The sequence below is a fragment of the Rutidosis leptorrhynchoides genome, chromosome 6 (genome assembly GCF_046630445.1).
Source record: "Rutidosis leptorrhynchoides isolate AG116_Rl617_1_P2 chromosome 6, CSIRO_AGI_Rlap_v1, whole genome shotgun sequence".
Taxonomy (NCBI): Eukaryota; Viridiplantae; Streptophyta; class Magnoliopsida; order Asterales; family Asteraceae; genus Rutidosis; species Rutidosis leptorrhynchoides.
Window position 1 is genome coordinate 69,695,739 of NC_092338.1, and position 20,213 is coordinate 69,715,951.

General features: G+C 31.0%; 1 protein-coding gene and 1 long non-coding RNA gene across 13 annotated transcripts in view; one reads left to right on the top strand and one right to left on the bottom strand.

Annotated features, from left to right (window-relative positions):
• The first annotated feature begins 284 nt into the window (after window positions 1–284).
• Window positions 285–4,354, top strand: LOC139852547 (uncharacterized). 5 transcript variants are annotated; one of them, XR_011761118.1, is made up of 6 exons: window positions 285–726; window positions 914–973; window positions 1,103–1,156; window positions 1,866–2,102; window positions 2,806–2,900; window positions 3,038–4,354. It is a non-coding gene; the product is annotated as an uncharacterized lncRNA (long non-coding RNA). The 5 variants fall into 5 exon arrangements; XR_011761117.1 differs by having other exon boundaries at window positions 1,866–2,067; XR_011761120.1 differs by having other exon boundaries at window positions 1,912–2,067.
• An 898-nt stretch (window positions 4,355–5,252) lies between these two features.
• LOC139851709 (uncharacterized) overlaps window positions 5,253–20,213 on the bottom strand; it is a 45,275-nt gene continuing 30,314 nt past the window's right edge. For 2 of the 8 annotated variants that reach the window (XM_071840855.1, XM_071840853.1), the window contains 10 exons: window positions 9,762–9,865; window positions 8,835–9,073; window positions 8,572–8,653; window positions 8,351–8,425; window positions 7,736–7,810; window positions 6,866–7,324; window positions 6,587–6,767; window positions 6,334–6,458; window positions 5,892–6,004; window positions 5,253–5,805 (listed from right to left, as the gene is read on the bottom strand). In XM_071840855.1, the coding sequence (XP_071696956.1) occupies window positions 5,980–6,004; window positions 6,334–6,458; window positions 6,587–6,767; window positions 6,866–7,266 (732 nt within the window). In that variant the 5' untranslated portion in view covers window positions 7,267–7,324; window positions 7,736–7,810; window positions 8,351–8,425; ... (1 more) ...; window positions 8,835–9,073; window positions 9,762–9,865 and the 3' untranslated portion in view covers window positions 5,253–5,805; window positions 5,892–5,979. Of the gene's footprint in view, window positions 5,815–5,891; window positions 6,030–6,333; window positions 6,459–6,586; window positions 6,768–6,865; window positions 7,325–7,735; window positions 7,811–8,350; window positions 8,426–8,571; window positions 9,074–9,761; window positions 10,584–20,213 lie in introns of those variants that run through there. The other 6 variants (XM_071840856.1, XM_071840857.1, XM_071840858.1 and 3 more) reach the window with 6 other exon arrangements.

Genomic DNA, 20,213 nt, shown 5'->3' on the forward strand with positions numbered 1-20,213 from the left:
TACTTTTTCTCACTTCCTTCTCAGGACTAAACCCATGACTAAACACTCTCAACCATAACACTCCTTTCTTCCTTTTTTTTTTTAATTTTTTAATTTTTTATTATTTCCAAATAATATTAATTTATATATATATATATATATATATATATATATTTATATATTTAATGAAGAGGGAAGTGGTTTTTTGGGAAGGGGGAAGTTGATAATCTCACTCTTCATTTTTTGATCAACAGCTCACATGTATTCAACCTCCCATGTTCAGCCTCCTTATTCCCGTCTCATTAAATTACACTGCCAAGGGTAGTTTCGACATTTTGTCAGGTTCATTTTCCCCAAATAATTAGGGTTCAAACTCAAAACTTTGTTCGATCTTCATTCAAGTTCATAATTATCTTTCAAATTTTCATATAATGAACCTAAACACAAAAAAATTACAGATCTGAGACCCTTAACATCAACAAAACCTTCTTCAATCATTATTTCATGATTAACAACATCAAAAATCACATCAAATTGATGAACATATGGTGATACTAACTGCAGATTTTCATATCCTAACATCTAGATCTGAGCTCGAATTTATGAGTCAAATTTCGGATTCAAAAAGTCAACTGAATCTTCATTAATCAAATCCAAAGGCTATGTGTCGTTACATGTTAAGATGATGATTTGCGAGTGTTAGTAACATGGTTTCTAACAATTTTCATGAAGTAATCGTGATCTGAGGTAAAAAAAAATCATGATTTCATATTTGTTCAGATTATTTTTTCTAACTTGTTTATATGAATTTTGCTAATCAACACATGTGAATTGACCTCCTGTTTTTGCTTTGTATGCTCCACTAATTTCATTATCGATTGAAATCTAACTAATTAAATAAATGACATTTACATTATTCATGTTGAATATGTAGGTGCGTAGGGTTGAGTTCAAGTGAGCATAAACATTCACAACAAGTTCTACAACTTAAAAGGCACTTCTTTGTATCAACTTACTTTTTGCACTTCATGTTTTTCAATAAGTAACTGCTACGAAGGCCTGTTTTATGATATATTGGTTTTACTTGTTTAGATACATGATGAAGCTTTGTTTTCTTATATAGGCTGTTGTGTCCCTGTTGTTACGAAAGTCGGCTTCTTTAATGAGCTATATTCAAGTAAGTTTTCAAATAAATTGGATTTGTTTTGGAATTTATAGTAATTTTTCGATAACATTACACATGATGAATGTCTTCATTCAGTGTACTTTTTTGAACTTGTCATTATTGATTTCATTTATAAAAATATATTTGTTTCATGCAGTTTTGACTGTTGGTTTGACAATTTCAGATATTGCTTGACTGTTAGGGTACACTATTATTATTTTTATGAAAGCTGCTTATTTGTATCCTCAAATCTTGATCTATAAGCTTGTAGACTACATTTATTTTAGTTTAACTGATATAAATGGGTCGGTAGGCAAACAATATACCTACAACGAATGGGTTGAAATCACCACCTGTAGAGGCAAAGAGTTAAATTCATTTTTTGTCATTAAAACTTGTAAGAAGCTTAAAGTTTTTCGTGTTTCACAGTTGTGAAACGTTTGACTTGAATAGTCAAAGCGTTTGATGTCTGCAGATTGAAGAATTATAATGCTAATGCATAGTTTTTGAAAATGGAGAATGCTAATATTGTGTTGTTTGTTTGTCTTTTAGGTTTAGGTTCTGGATTTGTTTATTAATAAATAATTTTTATAACATTACACTCATTGCATGTTTTTATGTGACGTGTTTTTCTGATTTTCATACATGATTTTTTATTGATTAAAACATTAAATATGATGAATATTTTTTTATTTTTGGGTTCTGGACCTGTTTCATTCAGATAAACTTGCTCTTCAATAATAAGAGAATATGTTGATGGCTCACAGGAATGGATAACTGTTGTTGACGATAACTTGAAAGATGTTATTGGTGCTTTTTTTCATCATATGATGCATGCTCTGTTGTTCCATGAGAGCTGTGGATTTGTCATCAAAAAATGGGCACAAAATAGAAATGAAGATGGGGTCATTACTTATAATTGTGTAGGTGTAACAGCCTGGTACTTTTAAGAAATTAGGTTAAGATTCTCTATTAGATGTTAGTTTACATTTAGTTGAAGATTCTGTTGAATGTTCTGTTGAAGGTTCCGTTGAAGGTTCTAAAGGTGATAAGAAATTGTCTAATCGCAAGTCGTCGACAATTAAGACAGGTTGTCATGCTAGCCTTAGATGCAAGTTAATTGGTGATAAGGTCCTTATTCATAAATTTTATGAAGGACATAACCACAAGATGGTTTTTGTACTTAATAGAAACCAAATGAAGAAAAATATGAGGATTGGTTTAGATAACGCACAAAGTTTCTTTAATTTAAATAGGAGGAGTTTGACGATTCTGAAGTCTCATTAAAGTTTTCATCTATATATCATATGTTTACCTTCACTGAATGTTATTATATTTAGACTTAGCACTATTACTTATATTGAATGTTTATGTTTTAGACTGTTTTATTTCATATATTTGTTCTGACTGAATGTTATTATGTTTTTAGATCGAGTATCAGTTTATATCAATGATTTTTTCGTCGATAATCATTAAATTAGGGTTTTGTTCTCCATTCGTCAATATTCATTTACGTTTCTTCATAAAAAAATTTCAGTGATTTCGTCTTCATCATAAACGTTTGAGTTAGGGTCTATATGTTCATATGTTTCGTTTTTTTGCTCAATTTAGTGTTATAACCCTCGTATCTGATTCGTTTGTATCTTTTTATGTGTAATTAGGTTTTGGGATGGCTTCCAGTTCTATTTGTGCTTCAGATTCTACCTCTCGTGTTGAAGTTTCTATCTGATTGTTGGTGCTACCTCTCGTGTTGAAGGTTCTATTTTTGTTCATATGTTTCATTTTTTTGTTCAATTTAGTGTTATAACCCTCGTATATGTTTCGTTTTTTTTGCTCAATTTAGTGTTATAACCATCGTATCTGTTTCGTTTTTACCTTTTTATGTGTAATTAGGTTCTACCTCGTGTTGAAGGTTCTACCTCTCGTGTCGAAGGTTCTACTTCTCTCGCTGTTTAATCTGGCTTCGATTCTGGACATTCTGATCCTGAATGTAAGTTTTTCAGTTTATTCTTATCATCATTCAATTCTGGACATTATGATGCTTCTACGATGAATGTTCAGTTTCATATTTTAACTTATCTGTCTGTATTCATTAATATTTTAGTAATATTACATTCACTGCATATTTGTTTTTGACTTTTTTTTATAAGATTTTCATTCATGATTTTTTTATTAACATTACATATGATGAATATTATTATATATATTCTGTTGTATATTTGTTTCTTAGGGTTTATGTTCTGTGTATCTGTTCATTAATAAAAAATTTTGAAAACATTACACTCGCTGCACATTTTTTTTTACTTGTGTTTTTCTGATTTCTATACATGATTCTTTGAGTAATATTACATATGAAGAATACAACAACAACAACAACAATACCCAATTCCACTAAAGTGGAGTATGGGGGAGGTTAGATGTAGGCAGAATGAAGAATATTATTATCTATCTTCTATTATTTGTGTTTTCTTATGGTTTATGTTCTGTATCCGTTCATTAATAAAAAAATTTGAAAACATTACACTCACTGCACATTTTTTTACTTGTGTTTTTTTGATTATTTTTACATGATTCTTTTGAGTAATCTTACATATGAAGAATATTACTATGTATCTTCTGTTCTTTGTTGGTTTCTTAGGGTTTATGTTTTGTATCTGTTCATTAATAAATTTTTTTTTGAAAACATTACACTCACTTCACATTTTTTATGCTGAAAAACTAGAGCTGTTAAAAGACAAGTTTGAGGAGCTTTTCACTGATTTCTTTTAATCCTGATGAGCACACATTGTCTTCTAGATTTGCTTTAATTTAACAGTATGGTTTTCCTAAGCCCGGTGTTTTAAATGTAATGCTCATAAGGGCGTGCGTAAAAAAGGTCAGGTTAGCAAAGGTGAGACAAGTAACAAGAGATATTTACCTGCTGCCCAAAAAAGTGTTAAGAGAAGGGCATGCAAAATATGTGGTATACTTGGTCATAATAGGAGAAGCTGTAAGAAACGAAAAGCTTCTCAACTCGAGCTTGTTGATGAAGAAGATACTGATGAAGATGATCAACAGTTTGAAGGTAATGAAGACTTTGACTCAAGAAATGAACACAATGAAGAATTTGCCAAATCTCAAGACTGACTAAAGTTTTCATCTATTATTTCATATCATTACTTAGACTGAATCTTATTATGTCTTTAAAACTGATTAAAGTTTTCATCTTTTATGATTACTTATATTACTAAATGTTATTATCTTTCTTGACTTATCATCAATTTTATATCATTCATCCGACTCAATATTTTCATTCCTTAAGTTATTTCCTTGTTATTGATTTATATGTTAATACATTTATGACAAAACATGCTAAATCCAATCCGAGCTGTTTGACCCGTGAACCATTTTCACCGAAACCACGACCCAATCGAACACGACCCATTTGACATATGTAGAATAGAAACAAATAGTTCCACACTTCGACCCAAACCTCAACCCAACCCTATCTGACCGAAACCTGTTTTGACCCAACCCAACTTCTTTGCCATGTATACTTTAGTAACATAGCAATTCAAGCACTTCAATATTTCACAGAATGAAAACGAAAACCAAGTATATAAAGAATCCTTCAGACACTTAGCTAATCATATAAAAATAGATGTTACTTATCCCACACACCAATGGTGTTTACTTAATTCTCAATATTCAATTCATGTAATATTATTACATAAATTTTATAAATTTTAATATTTGATTTTAATGAATATTGAAATTAGCTTCATATATTTTGTTATCATTAATTACATTCACTCAATAACTGCAGATGTTTATACTCTATACACCAAGTGGTGCAAATTAGTCAACAATAGATATCAAAGCATGTAACTAGAGAAATATCAACGTAAATCATATGAAGTTATGTATCTTTTTATTGATCGTATATAATACATCTAAAACATAAGGGAATTTCGACCCATGTCATTATAAATGTGTCAATTAATGCTATGTTAAATCTCTAGCTGCTTCTTGACCAGGTAACATCAATATAGTATATCTCAAAATATGCAGGTTAAATGATTCACAACAAACGAATAATATTATCAAAATTCAAAATATATTTCGTTTACATACTGAGAATATCTCTAGTTGCTTGACCAACTAACATTAAAACAGTTTCTCAAAATACATAGGTTAAACGTGTTACATCATACGATCGATATATCAAGATCCAAAATATAAACTGTTTACATTCTGAGCATGAAATAGAATACATTCTATCTTTTGTTATGCCATTCATCGAAATTCTTGATTGCCTTTCTCTTTTCTTTAAGGGTCCTTTGTGTTCCACTGTATTTTCTATTGAAACATTCCATATCTTCAGTGACTTCACCTTTTATTGTATTCAGATCACTCAAAATGATTTTTTTTTTTTTGCACACTTCTTTCTAAGCAAATTCTATTTGACTTCTCTGATGGTTCCCTTCGATATCTAGCCCGCAATCCCACTGAATTTAGCCTCTATACAACTCCATGTGTCTCAGCATAATCACCCCATAATCAATGTTGTTGTCACTTATGCCCCACGATATCATCTTGATTTTTGGTATACATTTTGAAATCAACATCGCTTTCGGATGACCAACCTCATTCAAGTATGTTTAAAACAAGTATGTCTGCAACTGAAAAAACTAAACTTAGGGCTACAAATTTATTAAGTACGGACTAATTAAATGTGCTTTTTCAATTTTATAAATTATTTACTTACAATGGTTGTTGGGGAACTGCCATACTTCAGATGAACACAAATATTATGTTTGCTTTGATCTATTTTTTCAACCTCTGATTTTTTCAGATTAAAGACCATCAGGTAATTCATCCCTTTTGACATTATTGGAAAGAACACCTACATTAATATTTTTACTGTAATATGAGACATAAGAAAACATTACATGTAATTAATGTTATTTATTTTGTCTAAAATGTTAACATTTTTACTCTAAAATCATATTTTTCTTTTATGAATGATGATAATTTTCAACAAAATTTTTAAAATTTCAGATTAATTTTAAAAAATTTCTGCTTATATAATAACATTACATTTATATTTATATAATGTTTTACTTCCCCCTTCACCATTTAAATTTGCTACCCACTTGATTGGCCCTTATAATATATAATCTATAAATTTATTATAAATTGTCTCATACCAGATCTGTTTTATGAATCTGAAGTCTATATTATCTAATGTTGCTTGTAGCATCAAGTTCATTCTGAATCTTGTATAGAATTCTTCTTTGTAAGGAGCTTCATTCAGCATATCCATATCTTCTGACTGCATTTATCATAAGAATATAATTTTTTATTAGTTATTAATTAAGCATTACAAATTACTTATTACTATTTATTATAATTATAATAAGTAACCATCAAACATTTCATGATCAACAGTACAAGACTTACTATGATTGTGCTTCCAAAAATGTATCTTGAACAAACATTACTTCCATGTAATCTTTCTTCATGATTCATGATGGTTGACCCGCAATCTACAACAGATGGCGATATTCTTGTGTGATGAAGTAAACTTCGAACTTGTATTCTATTTAGCGTCTGTCCCTTTTTAGTCCTGAATACTACCTTCCTGTAATTATGTAAATCAATGTATCACATATCAAAATTACTGTTTATATAAACATTGTTCAGTAACTTTGTTACATTATTTATTATTTACAAACTTACAATGGATGATCAAAGAAACAATGCATGAAGGTTGATACTTGATTTTCGAATTCATAAACTTCAATAATCTTGTGTTTTTCTTCATCTTTTGATTCTGCTTTTTGAAAATGATCTTTATCATCTTCACTTAAAAGATCAAATGTCGGAGCAGAAGAATCATCCATTATTTTCGCCTTCAACTTTGATTGCATTGTTTTCTTCACATTTTGATCAATTAGATCAAGGAACTCATTCATAGGAAGACGAAGACCAGTTAATTCATCTTGTACAACTTCTATTTGTGGTGTTTCTTCCTGTTTTTCTTGTTGATGTTCCTTAAATATCTGAACTATTTTTTTCGCACAACAACTTTTATCTTTACTGTTTGGATACTTCTTTAATGCTTCCTTCAGAATTTCCATGAGTTGTTCACTTTCTTCAACAATGTGCGTACCTCAAATTCAAGCACTCAACATATTGCTTTATGTGTACAACAATAAAAAGATCATAAGCATATCAAACATCACTATATTTCAATAACATGCATCATGATTAGTATTTTCAATAACATTCAATGTATGTAATATAATGGATATAATTTATATTCATTTTAATAGTTTTGTTTTAACGTACCTTTTCTTCATTTGGATTGGATATAAAAAGTTATACACATTATTAACCGCCTCAAACAGGCTAGAAATTAATATTAAGAAAAATCAATAAAATTTGGTAGAAGAAATGTAGACCTGTAGTAGTACTAATATAACAACATGAGTAATGTACTATGCTATCCAGTATTAATCACAACATATGCTATATACATGGAGAGAGAGAGAGAGAGAGAGAGAGAGAGAGAGAGAGAGAGAGAGAGAGAGAGAGAGAGACATTTACCAAGTATGGTGAAACTTGCCCAAATGTTAGTAAGAACTTCAGTGTGTTCTGTACTAAAAGCCCAACAACGACCCCCTGACAAATAATTTGAGATTTTAGCCACCAAAAAACATGTTCGCACAACATTTTTTATCAGCTATTCAACTGTCACGCTAGATTAGATCTTGAAAAGTTGGAATAAGCATGGTTGCATAAATTCACAGCAATACCAGAGTTTTAAACAGGGCAAGGATCACTAACGGGTTGAGGTCTTATTTCTAACAAGTCAAATGTGTAAAATTCAGAAAATAAAAGATAGCTTGAAAAGGAACGGGTCAAAAGTGGCCAAGTGTAATAAAATACCTAAAAAACTCCAGATAATGTATAAATCTTGAAATTAATATCACAGTTATAGACTAGTACATTTTTATATATACGCTTTGACATTTTATGCACTAACTTCTTGATAAAAAGTCAACTCAACCTACCCATTTGGATCCTTACCGAATATAATACATGTATGACCTGTTACTCAAACACCAATACCCATATTACCACCAATATTCATATATAGGAACTATTAATAACAGAGACTTAAAACCAAAGCATTTGATGGGTACATAGGGAGTTGCTGACCATAGTAGTAGGCAAAGATGCAGCACAAACTCCTTCACGCTTAAGTGTTCGCTCATCAACTCCCGATGCGACAACCTAAAAAAGCACAAAATCACATTTAAAAATAGTGAGTGAAACTTCTTTTTACAAAAAACTAATACAAGTAATTTGGAATGTTATACAATACGAGATTCAACAAAGTCTTGTGAACATTTAAAGCGTGTTTATATAGTTACACTAACCAGAGGAGGCGCACAAGCAAAACAAGCAATTTCCCAGGAATCAATAACTGTATATGACCCGAAACAGCATCCTCAGACACACCTGCCCAAAAGCAAAATTTAAATCCTCAAAAACTCACAAAAAATAGGAATTGAATTACAATATGAATGTAAAAGTTATGAACTTTAGAAATCCTTCATTATGAATAAATGGTTACATTATGAACCTATATACAAAAAAAAAAATTGAATATATTTCAATATATCAATCTCGTCTGTTATACTTGGAAGGAACTTCTTGCAAATTCCATATTTGGTTGATCCGGCAAAGCACGTTGCAAATAAAATGAGAAAGTTCAATATGAAAATCCTGTTAGCTTCTTTTCTTGTTTTCATATACTCAACTATATCTCCACACCTTATAGTCTGCTTGAGATAATTCGCTTTCCACATTTATTGGTTTTTTCCCTATTTGTTGTTGCACTTCTTTCCTTTTTCTATTTTTCTTTTTCGGGTTTGTCACCTGTAACATTTGTTATAATATTCAGTATGATTATTGATGTTAAGTTATAAAATTCAAGATATGTAAAACAATCAGGATATATATTATAAATAACATTCACTACATGTAATAGTTTTAAAAAATAGTAGAAGTAAATCGTAGTACCCAAATATGTTTTATTATGAAACATTCATCATATGTAATATTATTAAAAATTCCCTGCAACAGAAAATCTTAATGATTTTTTTACATCAAATCTCTATTCTAATGCTGAATTATACAAAATACAATGTACATCCAAATAACATTCATTACATGTAATAGTTTTAAAAAATTGTACAACTAAATCGTATTATCCAAATATCTTTTATTATGAAACATTCATCATACGTAATATTAAAATTCACTGGAACAGAAAATCTTAATGATTTATTACATCAAATCTGTATTCTAATGCTTAGTTATACAAAATACAATGTACATCCAAACATCATTCATTACATGTAATAGTTTTATTATAACTAACTCATATTATCCAAATATTTTTTATTATGAAGCATTCATCATATGTATTATTCCATTACATTCAATCTGTATTTTAATTTTGAAATATACAGAATACAATTCTTTAAAAATTAGAATCGCCCAAAAAATCTTCAAATGCAAAATACAATTAGTTAAAATTCATAATACCTAATAAATTTAGTACCTGAATCTTCAGTTCACTTCGATTTTCCTTTCTCTCCTATTCTTTTACCCTATTCCGACGATTCTCCGTCATTTCGTATTTTGTTGATTCTTCAGTTGTCGTACCTTCAGTTGTTGATTCTTCAGTTGTGGAAATTAACGATGATTATTCAATTGAAGATTTTATGTGTTAAAATCGAGCCAACGAAAGAAGGATGAAGATCGATTAAACCCTAGAAAATTGATCGATCTGCTATTCCGTAATATTCATCTTATTTTATTTTTCCAATTTATTTTTATTCAGCGCTATTTTATTAAATTACGATATGACAAATATACCCCTCCGTGTTTTTAATGTTCAGCATCAGATCCAGCTAAATTGGTTAACTTCCCCCTTCCCCCTAAAAACCACTTCCCTCTTGATTAAGCCCCTATATATATATATATATATATATATATATATGGGCATGATCAATGGGGAAGTAACCAAGCGGGGGGAAGCAAATTTTTTTTTTTCGTTTTATGAAAAAACTTTGTTCACGAACATTATAGATTGGATGAAAATAAGAACATTTAGAAAAGACACTTTGTGATGAATGTTATTATTTTGGCGGGAAAACGATCGACAAAAATAACATTCAAGATAATATTGTTCGTGAAGAATGTTAACGCTTTTTTTTCTTCATGTTTTGTGAAGTAAAATTTAGCCCGATTTAGAGTTTAGGGTTTAGGGTTTGGTGTTTTGGGTTTATTCCATAAACCCAAAACACCAAACCCTAAACTTTAAACCCTAAACTCTAAACCGTTCGTGTTAAAAACTCAATCTAAACCCTAAATCTAAACCCTAAACCCTACATTTCTAAACCCTAATATCTAAACCTTATAAACCTTAATATCTAAACCCTAATGTCTAAAACCTCAACATACGCTCGAAAAACACGATAATTGTTATATATTACTTCTTCGAGCGTTTTCCCGCCAAAATAATAACATTCATCACGAAGTGTCTTTTCTAAATGTTCTTATTTTCATCCAATCTATAATGTTTGTGAACAAAGTTTTTTCAAAAAACGAAAAAAAAAATTTGCTTCCCCCCGATTGGTTACTTCCCTCTTGATCCTACCACTATATATATATATATATATATATATATATATATATATATATATATATATATATATATATATTATAAATAATAAATATGTAATAACATAAAACTAAAATTTCATTGATAAATAAATAAAAAACATTACAAATAATTAAAATTAAAAAAATTACGACGATAAATAAAATGCGACAATTATTAAAATAAAACACTAGAAAACTAAACGAACTGCTCGTCGTCGTCGGGACGTGCCAATTCCTTAGCATATTTCTTCTTAATTCTTGCTCGATAATTCATCATCATTTCATATTCGTTGATGTTTCGCGAGGTGTATATAAAATACTATTAAATTTTACAAGAAAATACTATTAAATATGATACAATTTTACACAAGATATTTATTTATTTAGAGAATGGATATACTTAAACCTTGCTACAACACTTATAGGCAGTGTACCTAATCGTACAGTAGTGTAGTTTTTAGTAAGTCCGGTTCGTTCCACAGGGAAAATCTTTAAACAAAGCTTAACGCTATATTAGTTTACTTTTATTAAAATACAAATATATATATATAAGTAATATTATTATTATAAAGGGGGGGTTTTTACCGTTTAATGACCGGTTTGTCGATTTTAAAACTTTAGTCGCAGTTAAAACCAAATGTAAAATATTAAAAATAAATACAAGACTTAAATTAAAGCGTAAAGTAAATAACGATAATGAAATTGTGAATAATAAAAGTGCGATAAAATAAACTTGGAATTAAAAAGTACGATAATTAAAAGTGCAATTAAATACAATAAAAATAAAAATGTGATAATTAGAAGTGCAATTAAATATAAAATAAAGGAAATTAAATATGAAATAAATGAATTATGCTTATTTAAACTTCCGTAATCATGATGTTTGACGTGTTGATTTTTAGTTTATTCCCATGGGTTAATTGTCCTTTGTCCTAGATTATTTAATATGTCCGTCTGGTTTTTGTCCATAACAGTCCATCAGTCATAAATATAAAGTGCGAGTGTCCTCGTCAAATTATCCTTATACCCGAAGTTAAATATTCCAACTAATTGGGGACTTAAACTGTAACAAGATTTTAATACTTTGTTTAATAATTACACCAGGATGTCGACTGAGTGTAATCCAAGGTTTTAATATTTTGTTATCAATTATACCAAGTGTCCTTGTACATAATTTCACCCCTGTTTTAATTATTCTAGTGGCTATTAATCCATTCCCGTGTCCGGTTAAATGAACGATTATTCGTACATATAAATACCCCGCCCATCGTGTCCGATCGAGTGTATATGGTAATTTATAGGGACGCCCAATTGTAAATCTTTATATTAACATTAACAAACTATCATTTAGTTAAACAAATATAAAGCCCATTAATAGCCCATAGTCTAATTTCCACAAGTGTCGTTCTTTTGTCCAAACCCCAATTATGGTACAAAGCCCAATTACCCAATTTTAGTAATTAGCCCAACATCATGATTACTTCGTTTTAAATAAGCATAATAATAAATTAGCTACGAGACATTAATATAAAAAGGTTGAACATAACTTACAATGATTAAAAATAGCATAGCATTACACGGACAGAATTTCGACTTACACCCTTACAATATTCGCTAACATACCCTTATTATTAGGATTAAAATTAAAATATAAATTATAAATATAAATATTACGATATAGATAGAGAGATGGATATATGAATGTGTAAAAATGATCAGAATTCGGTTGGCTTTATAGGGAATTGAGTTCAGGTATACTCCGCGACTCGCGGCATTTTTTGCCTTCAAACTCCGCGAGTCGCGGAGTTTGAAAATACAGCTCACTCCATCTTGGAGTCTTTCTTGCCGACAGTTTATTAAAATATTATATAATATATAAATAATTATAAGAATTATTTAAATATTATATTATATTTATGTGCATAGTTGATTTGTAATTTTTAGTCCGTTGCGTCGAGCGTTGAGAGTTGACTCTGGTCCCGGTTCCGGATTTTCGAACGTCCTTGCGTACAATTTAATATCTTGTACTTTGCGTTTTGAATCTTGTACTCTTGTAATTTCGAGACGTTTCTTATCAATAATTGGAACCTCTTTGATTGTCTTTTGTACTTTTGAGCTTTTTGGTCGTTTGCGTCTTCAATTCGTCGAATCTAAATTTTGTCTTCACCTTTTATTATTTAAACGAATATCACTTGTAAATAGAACAATTGCAACTAAAAGCTTGTCTTTCTTGAGGAATAATGCTATGAAATATATGTTCGTTTTTAGCATTATCAAATATTCCCACACTTGAGCGTTGCTTGTCCTCAAGCAATATCGTCTTGAAATACTAGAATCACTTCTTTATTCTTCACACTTTGTACATCAGTGATTTCTATACGGCGGTATAAACAATGGTAGTAACGATATGGTTTACAGTCCCACATGACTATAAAAATTTAGATCCATTAAGGAAATTGGATCTTTATGAAAACATTTGATCTTTTGAAAATTAAATCTAGTTTTTACCCTAGATAAGTTTTCCGGAATAACCCTTTACCGGTGTTTGCAAAATATTTTTGTGGGTTTGGTGGGTTTCAGATTTGAAAATTTTAGCTCAAAACTTGCGGTTTTGTGTCACCCACTTGCTAACCTTGTATTTGGAAAGCAACACGTCCAGTTTACTTGTCCCGTATATTACCTTTCGGTAAACTACCGTCCGGTTGTAAAGGAAAGCGTTGAACAAGCAACTGTTAAGGCAGTGTCCCCTGACATGCTTTTAATTATGGTCTATAACGTGTCGGACGCAATTACTATCCTTGGTAGGAGCAATAGTAAAGCTCACCCTTATGATTTTTCGGGCTGGTACAAGGTCCTGTCTTCGACCATGCTATGCAACCACCATTCTTACGGTTGACACCCGATTTGGTTCAGGTGACCTAATGAATTCCAGGTGAATTCCTAGGATTTTACGTTCAATGGTAATGAACGCATTGAAAATGGGTTTTTAGAAAACAAATCGGTTTGTAATTTTGATCAAAATATTTTCTCGTTCAAGCTCGAGTTTAGATATCATTGAATTCCATGAGTTTGTAATTCTCAATCTTTAAGGTCAATCTCAAGGATTGAGTAATATCAGGCTTAAAAGCTGATTTTTAGTCTTTAAGGAGATTATCCTTTCTGGAGATCTGATTCATTAGTCTTATCAAGCTAATTTGCATGGTGCCCCCCATTGTACGAGATAAATCCTTCTCATGGTTAGGATAAATCTGACTACTTGGCGACCCTGTTTAATGCTGAGGTCCGTGGATTTCCTGCTGATTTTAGTGATGACTTTTCTAGATCTTTCGTCAACCTACAGCTGGTCTGGACGACAACTTCTTGACCTAAATCAAGAAGCGCGTGTCTTTTTCGGAAGACTTTACTTCCTTTTAATGATGGAATTGATTCATCGTGTAGATCCATCTTTCTTACAGTAAATCAGGTAAAGCTTTTTAGTTTAGTCCAAAGCAAAAGTATTTTCAGTTATTTGTACAAAAATATGTGATATATGTTTTGAATAACTTGGAGAATTTTCCCACACTTGGCTTTTATTTTCCTTTTTATTGTCCCCTATTCCATTTTAAATGAATTTTAACATTTTGGTTTGTTTCTCAATTTATGTCCTTTCCGAGGTTACAATAATTTCGGTGTTAAAATCTAGTTTTATCGTTCATAAATATGTATAAACATGATTTTGAGTTCATTTAATTGAAAATTTTGAAAAATTTTACTAGAATTGGGTAGTCAGTATATAAGACTAGGGCTGTTCTTTATTATCAGAGAGCACTAGATTCTAATACAACTACTGCTTTACTAGTATTTTTAATGGTAACCCAGTGTTTAAGATAAAAATTTTAAAATCCGAAAGAATTTAACCCCTTCCCACACTTAAGATCTTGCAATGCCCTCATTTGCAAGAAATCAGTAACAATTTAAATTATTGAGGGTGATTTGTGTGAAAATGATTAAATTTTTACCAAAGTTTCCAAATATATTGGCGTTTGTTTGCTGAATGATAAATGGTGCACATCATTTGTTCATTCCGTCTTGTTGTTATTTCACATATATTTTGCATCTTGTCGTCAAAATTAGTTGCTTTTACTGAACTTAATGCCAGTCTTTGAAAATGCGTTGTTTTACCCTGTTGTGTACATAAGATAAACTGCAAACATATATACATATTTTTGAAGTTTGGTATATTACCCCACATTCAAAAAATTTTAAAATCTAAGAATAAAAGTTAGAAAATTATAAAAACTATTACAATATTAACATAAGTATTAAACGTATTAACATTACAAATTACAAAATAAATAAAACTAAGTAGACTAGGGATGATACTGATACCAATAGGGGTTCCATGCATAACCATAGGTGCTATAGAATGCTTCGGCTGGGTTATACGTAGGATACGGTGGTTGCATCTCTATAGACCAGGGAGGGAATATGGGTTTTGGAGTAGGAATATAGTTTCTACCTATATGTTGGCAATGAGCTATGATTTGGTTTTAATGAACTTGCCAATCTTCAAATGCTCTCTGTCTAGCATTTTCGTACTCCTGTGAAGCTATAAACCTTTGCATTTCTTGCATTTCATTTCCCCCTCCTACATTACCTTGTTGTTGGTTTCTCTCAACCTGTGGATGTCTACCATGGTATTGTACTGCGGCGTTATTTCGCCTCTTCAAAACTTTCGCACCATGGTATACATTTAAACCTATTGTATCGCGGGGTTCTGGTTCTTCGACTAATAATCCCCCCCGACTTATATCCACACCGAGATATTCAGCAATCAAAGTAATAAAAATACCACCTCCTATTATGCTATGCGGTCTCATCCCCCTAACCATAGCTGATAAATAATAACCCACACAATAAGGTATACTTACAGCGCTTTGTGGGTCTCGAATACACATATGGTAAAACAAATCCTGTTCATTTACCTTTTCCTTGTTCTTACCTCTTTGTGTAATCGAATTAGCTAAAAACCTATGAATCACTCTTAATTCAGCTCTATCTATATCCAAATAAGAGTAATTTCCCCCTTTGAATCGGTGATGGCTTGTCATTTGACTCCATACACCATGTGTATCAAAATTTTCATCTATCTTTCTACCATTTAGTATCAACCCTCTACAATCGGCAGATGCTAACTCCTCAGGCGTATATATACGTAAAGCCTGAGCCATGTCTAGTAAAGACATGTGGCGCATCGAACCTCCTAACAAAAATCTAATAAAAGATCGATCGGTTAAACTAGCTACCCGATCATTTAATTCTATACTACACAACAATTCTTCACACCATACTTTATATACAGGTCTACGCATGGTGAATAAACGTACCCAGTCGTTAAAAGTAGAATTACCATACCTCTGTGCAAGTAATTCCCTAATTGGCCCGGCCAATTCTACAGCTTCTAATGGTCCCCATTCTATGACCCTAGGTACCTCAACAACTTTAGAATGAAGAGTATGCAAACCCCTTTGGTATTTTGGATAATCTATCCAAAGTCTGTCAAATCTCAGGTTCGGGTGCAAATCTTCCAAGTGCATATCAGAAAATGTCATGACTGGATGAGGTATATCTTGCTTGTAGTAGTTATCCACCTCCTGTTGTTCCGCATTCTCAGCAGGAGCATTGCGAGCTTGGGATGAAGATTCACCCCTTTCAGTCTGCAAAACACATCAAACACAGTTTTTGTGCATCCAAATATGCATTAGTGTCAGCAAAATCATCAATAAAAATAATTACAATGACATGATCAATTTATATCAAACTTAAGCTCATTTTCATATTTTCATCAAATCTACACTTTTTCAAATAAGCATATACGAAAATGTTCGCCAAGTTCATAAGCATTCAACTCAAATAACATGTCAAAACAATCATTACTAGCAATTAAACAAGTTTCAAATGGCATTATCTTTCAAAAATCAAGTTCATGAATTTTAGACTTGAAAAAGTCCACTTTAATTCTCAAAATCATGTTTAGCCTCAAAGTTTGGATCATTTAACTACCTAAACATGTTACACTACTTAATTTAGTAACAATGCATTACAAAAATCGGCCATAACCTGTTTATATCAAAAAGCCCCAAATTTGCTCAAGAACACAAACCCTAGATTACTCAAAATTTGAAGTTTAAGACTTCTAATCATGTTAAATAGCATCAATCTAGGTTATACAAGCATAATACATAAACAATTTAAGTATAATTACACTAAAAAGCATCAAAATCAAATTGGGGAAAAAATTGCTCAAGAACACTAATTTTTCGGATTAAATGGTGTTTAGGTGTAGAAATTTACCGTTTTTTTTAGTAATTCCTTGATAGCATCCTTCTCAACATGATTTTAGTAAAAGATTTGATGATTAACGGTTAAAAATTGTGATTTTGGGGGTGTTTTTCGGGTTTTTTCGCGCAGTATTTCGCAGTGTTTTCTGTTTTTGTGGTGTGGACTGATCAGTTCTGCGTTTATATTTTTTTTTCTGTATTTTGGTCCTCCCGCGAGTCGCGGGGTTTAAACCTTCAAACTCCGCGAGTCGCGGAGTTTTTTTTTTTATATATATCTTATACTAATTAAAACAATTAAGTAATTAATTTTAAAATTTTGTTTCCCTTGTTATTTAGGACGAGGTCGTTTCGGATCGATGTCCTAGTCCGTCCTTCGACAAAATTTTAAAATTTGTCTTTTTGTAGCGATTGTTTTAAAAGCTAAGATTTTTGGGTTTTTTTAATGTTTTTGGCATACTTTAATTCAATAAGATTAAAAATAATGATAATAAAAGTTCTCGTCCCTCCCTTGGGTAAAGCAATTTCGGTTCAAAGACCTAGTCTTCAACTCACGACGAATTTTAAAAATCATATTTTTAACTTAATGAGATAAAGTAAATTTTTGTTTTTAAATTCACACAACTTAAATATAAAATTCAAAATTAATATTAAAAATTCACACCAAACTTAAAATTTGAAATGCTTAAAAATAAAATTCATATTTTAAAAATTAAAAATTCACACCAAACTTAATTTAAAAATTCATATTATAAATTCATACCAAACTTAATTTAAAAATTCATATTCTAAATTCACACCAAACTTATATTAATTTTTCAAATATTTACAATTTTAAATATATTGATTTTACAAAGTTTATAATTTTAATTTAAGATTTAAATATTAATTTTAAAAACATGGTAAAAATAAAATTAAAAATCTTTTTGGCTTTTTATCCCACTTTAATCAATCAAATATTATCAAAAATATGCGCCCCTCTTTTCGATAAAGTAATTTCGGTTCCAAGACCTAATTTAACTCATGACGAATTTTTGAAATATTTTGGGTTGATTGATTAAAGATACTTATACCTTAAGAATAAACGTTAAATTTCACAGTGATGTAATAAATTTTTGAATGATATCAATAATTTCGGTCGCCAAACCTAATTTTATTCAATACCAATTTAATATTTTATAGCGAACAAATTAGCGTTTATTATCAAAAGGTTAAAAATAAAAAAAAATAAAGACTGTACAGACTTACCTGTGAAATAGATTTCTTAGTTATATGATCTATTCCATTCATAAGATAGTCGGTTTAATTGGTTTTCCATGGCTACATAGGCGTAACCTCGAGCATTCAGTGTCTTTTCTTCTAAACATATGAACGGTCCGTCTCTGCATAAAGTAACAAATTCGGTGTTTGAATAGGTTTGATTATTTGAACATTTACCTCCATGTGACCATTTTCCGCATTTGTGACATCTTTCTAGGTGTCGTGCTCTTCTTTTCGCTGCGGATTTTGATTTTCCTTTACCAAATTGTAACTTATTATCTTCGCATCTGGATTCTTTTCTAACTCCGTCCAATCTTTCTCTGATTACTGATACTATTTCACTCGGTAGTGTGTCATTATTACGTTTAGTGATCAAAGCGTGTAGCATTAGACCATGGTTTAGTTCACAGGCAGTCTTCATTTCCTAAAAAAATAAAAATTCAGAATGGGGGGAGAAGACTAGTTCTTTAGGGTCTGCTAGGGAAAGACCATTCGGGTTCCATTTTCGAGAACTACACGAAAACAGACAATCTAACTCTAACAGAAATACATATTATCCTTTAAAGACTTGATTCTCCCCACACTTAGTTAGCTGTGGTGTCGAAATTGTGATTAACTTCGTTGTCGACTTCCATCGGACTATCTATGTAGTGTTTAACTCTGTGACCATTAACTTTAAATTCAATCCCATTTGAATTTATTAATTTTATCATTCCGTATGGAAAAACTCTTTTGACTATGAATGGTCCAGACCATCTTGATTTCAATTTTTCAGGAAATAGCTTGAATCGTGAATTGAAAAGAAGAACTCTGTCTCCTTCTTTAAATTCTTTTGAACTTCTGATTCTTTTATCATGCCATTTCTTCATTCTTTCTTTATAGATTAACGAATTTTCGTATGCTTCATGTCTTAATTCTTCTAATTCGTTTAGTTGACTTAATCGTAGAAGTCCGGCTTCATGTAAATCAAGATTACATGTCTTCAAAGCCCAAAATGCTTTGTGTTCAATTTCTACTGGAAGATGACATGCTTTTCCATAAACAAGTCTAAAAGGTGTGGTTCCAATTGGAGTTTTGTAGGCTGTTCTAAAAGCCCAGAGTGCATCCTCCAATTTAATGGACCATTCCTTCGGATTTGATCCTACGGTTTTCTCTAGAATACGTTTTAAAGCTCGGTTGGTATTTTCAACTTGTCCACTTATTTGTGGATGATATGCGGTGGAGATTTTATGAGTTACTCCATATCTTTTAAGAACTTTCTCAAGTTGATTATTACAGAAATGAGTACCCCGATCACTTATTAAAGCTTTCGGTGTTCCAAACCTTGCAAAAAGACGTTTTAAAAAGTTGACTACAACTCGTGCATCGTTAGTTGGGAGAGCTTGTGCTTCCGCCCATTTAGATACATAATCAATGGCTACGAGTATATATAGGTTATTATGAGATTTTGGAAATGGACCCATAAAGTCAATACCCCAAATGTCAAATACTTCACATACTTGGATGACATTTTGTGGCATTTCATCACGTTGACTTATTTTTCCGGCCCTTTGACATGCATCACAGGATTTGCAAAGAAGGTGTGCGTCTTTGTAAATTGTAGGCCAATAGAATCCAGCATTATAAACTTTTCTTGCTGTTAGTTGAGGCCCATAATGCCCTCCTGTTGGTCCTGTGTGACAATGGTTTAAAATTTTACTAGCTTCATCTCCAAATACACATCGGCGTATTATTCCATCTGGACAACTTTTAAACAGGTGTGGATCTTC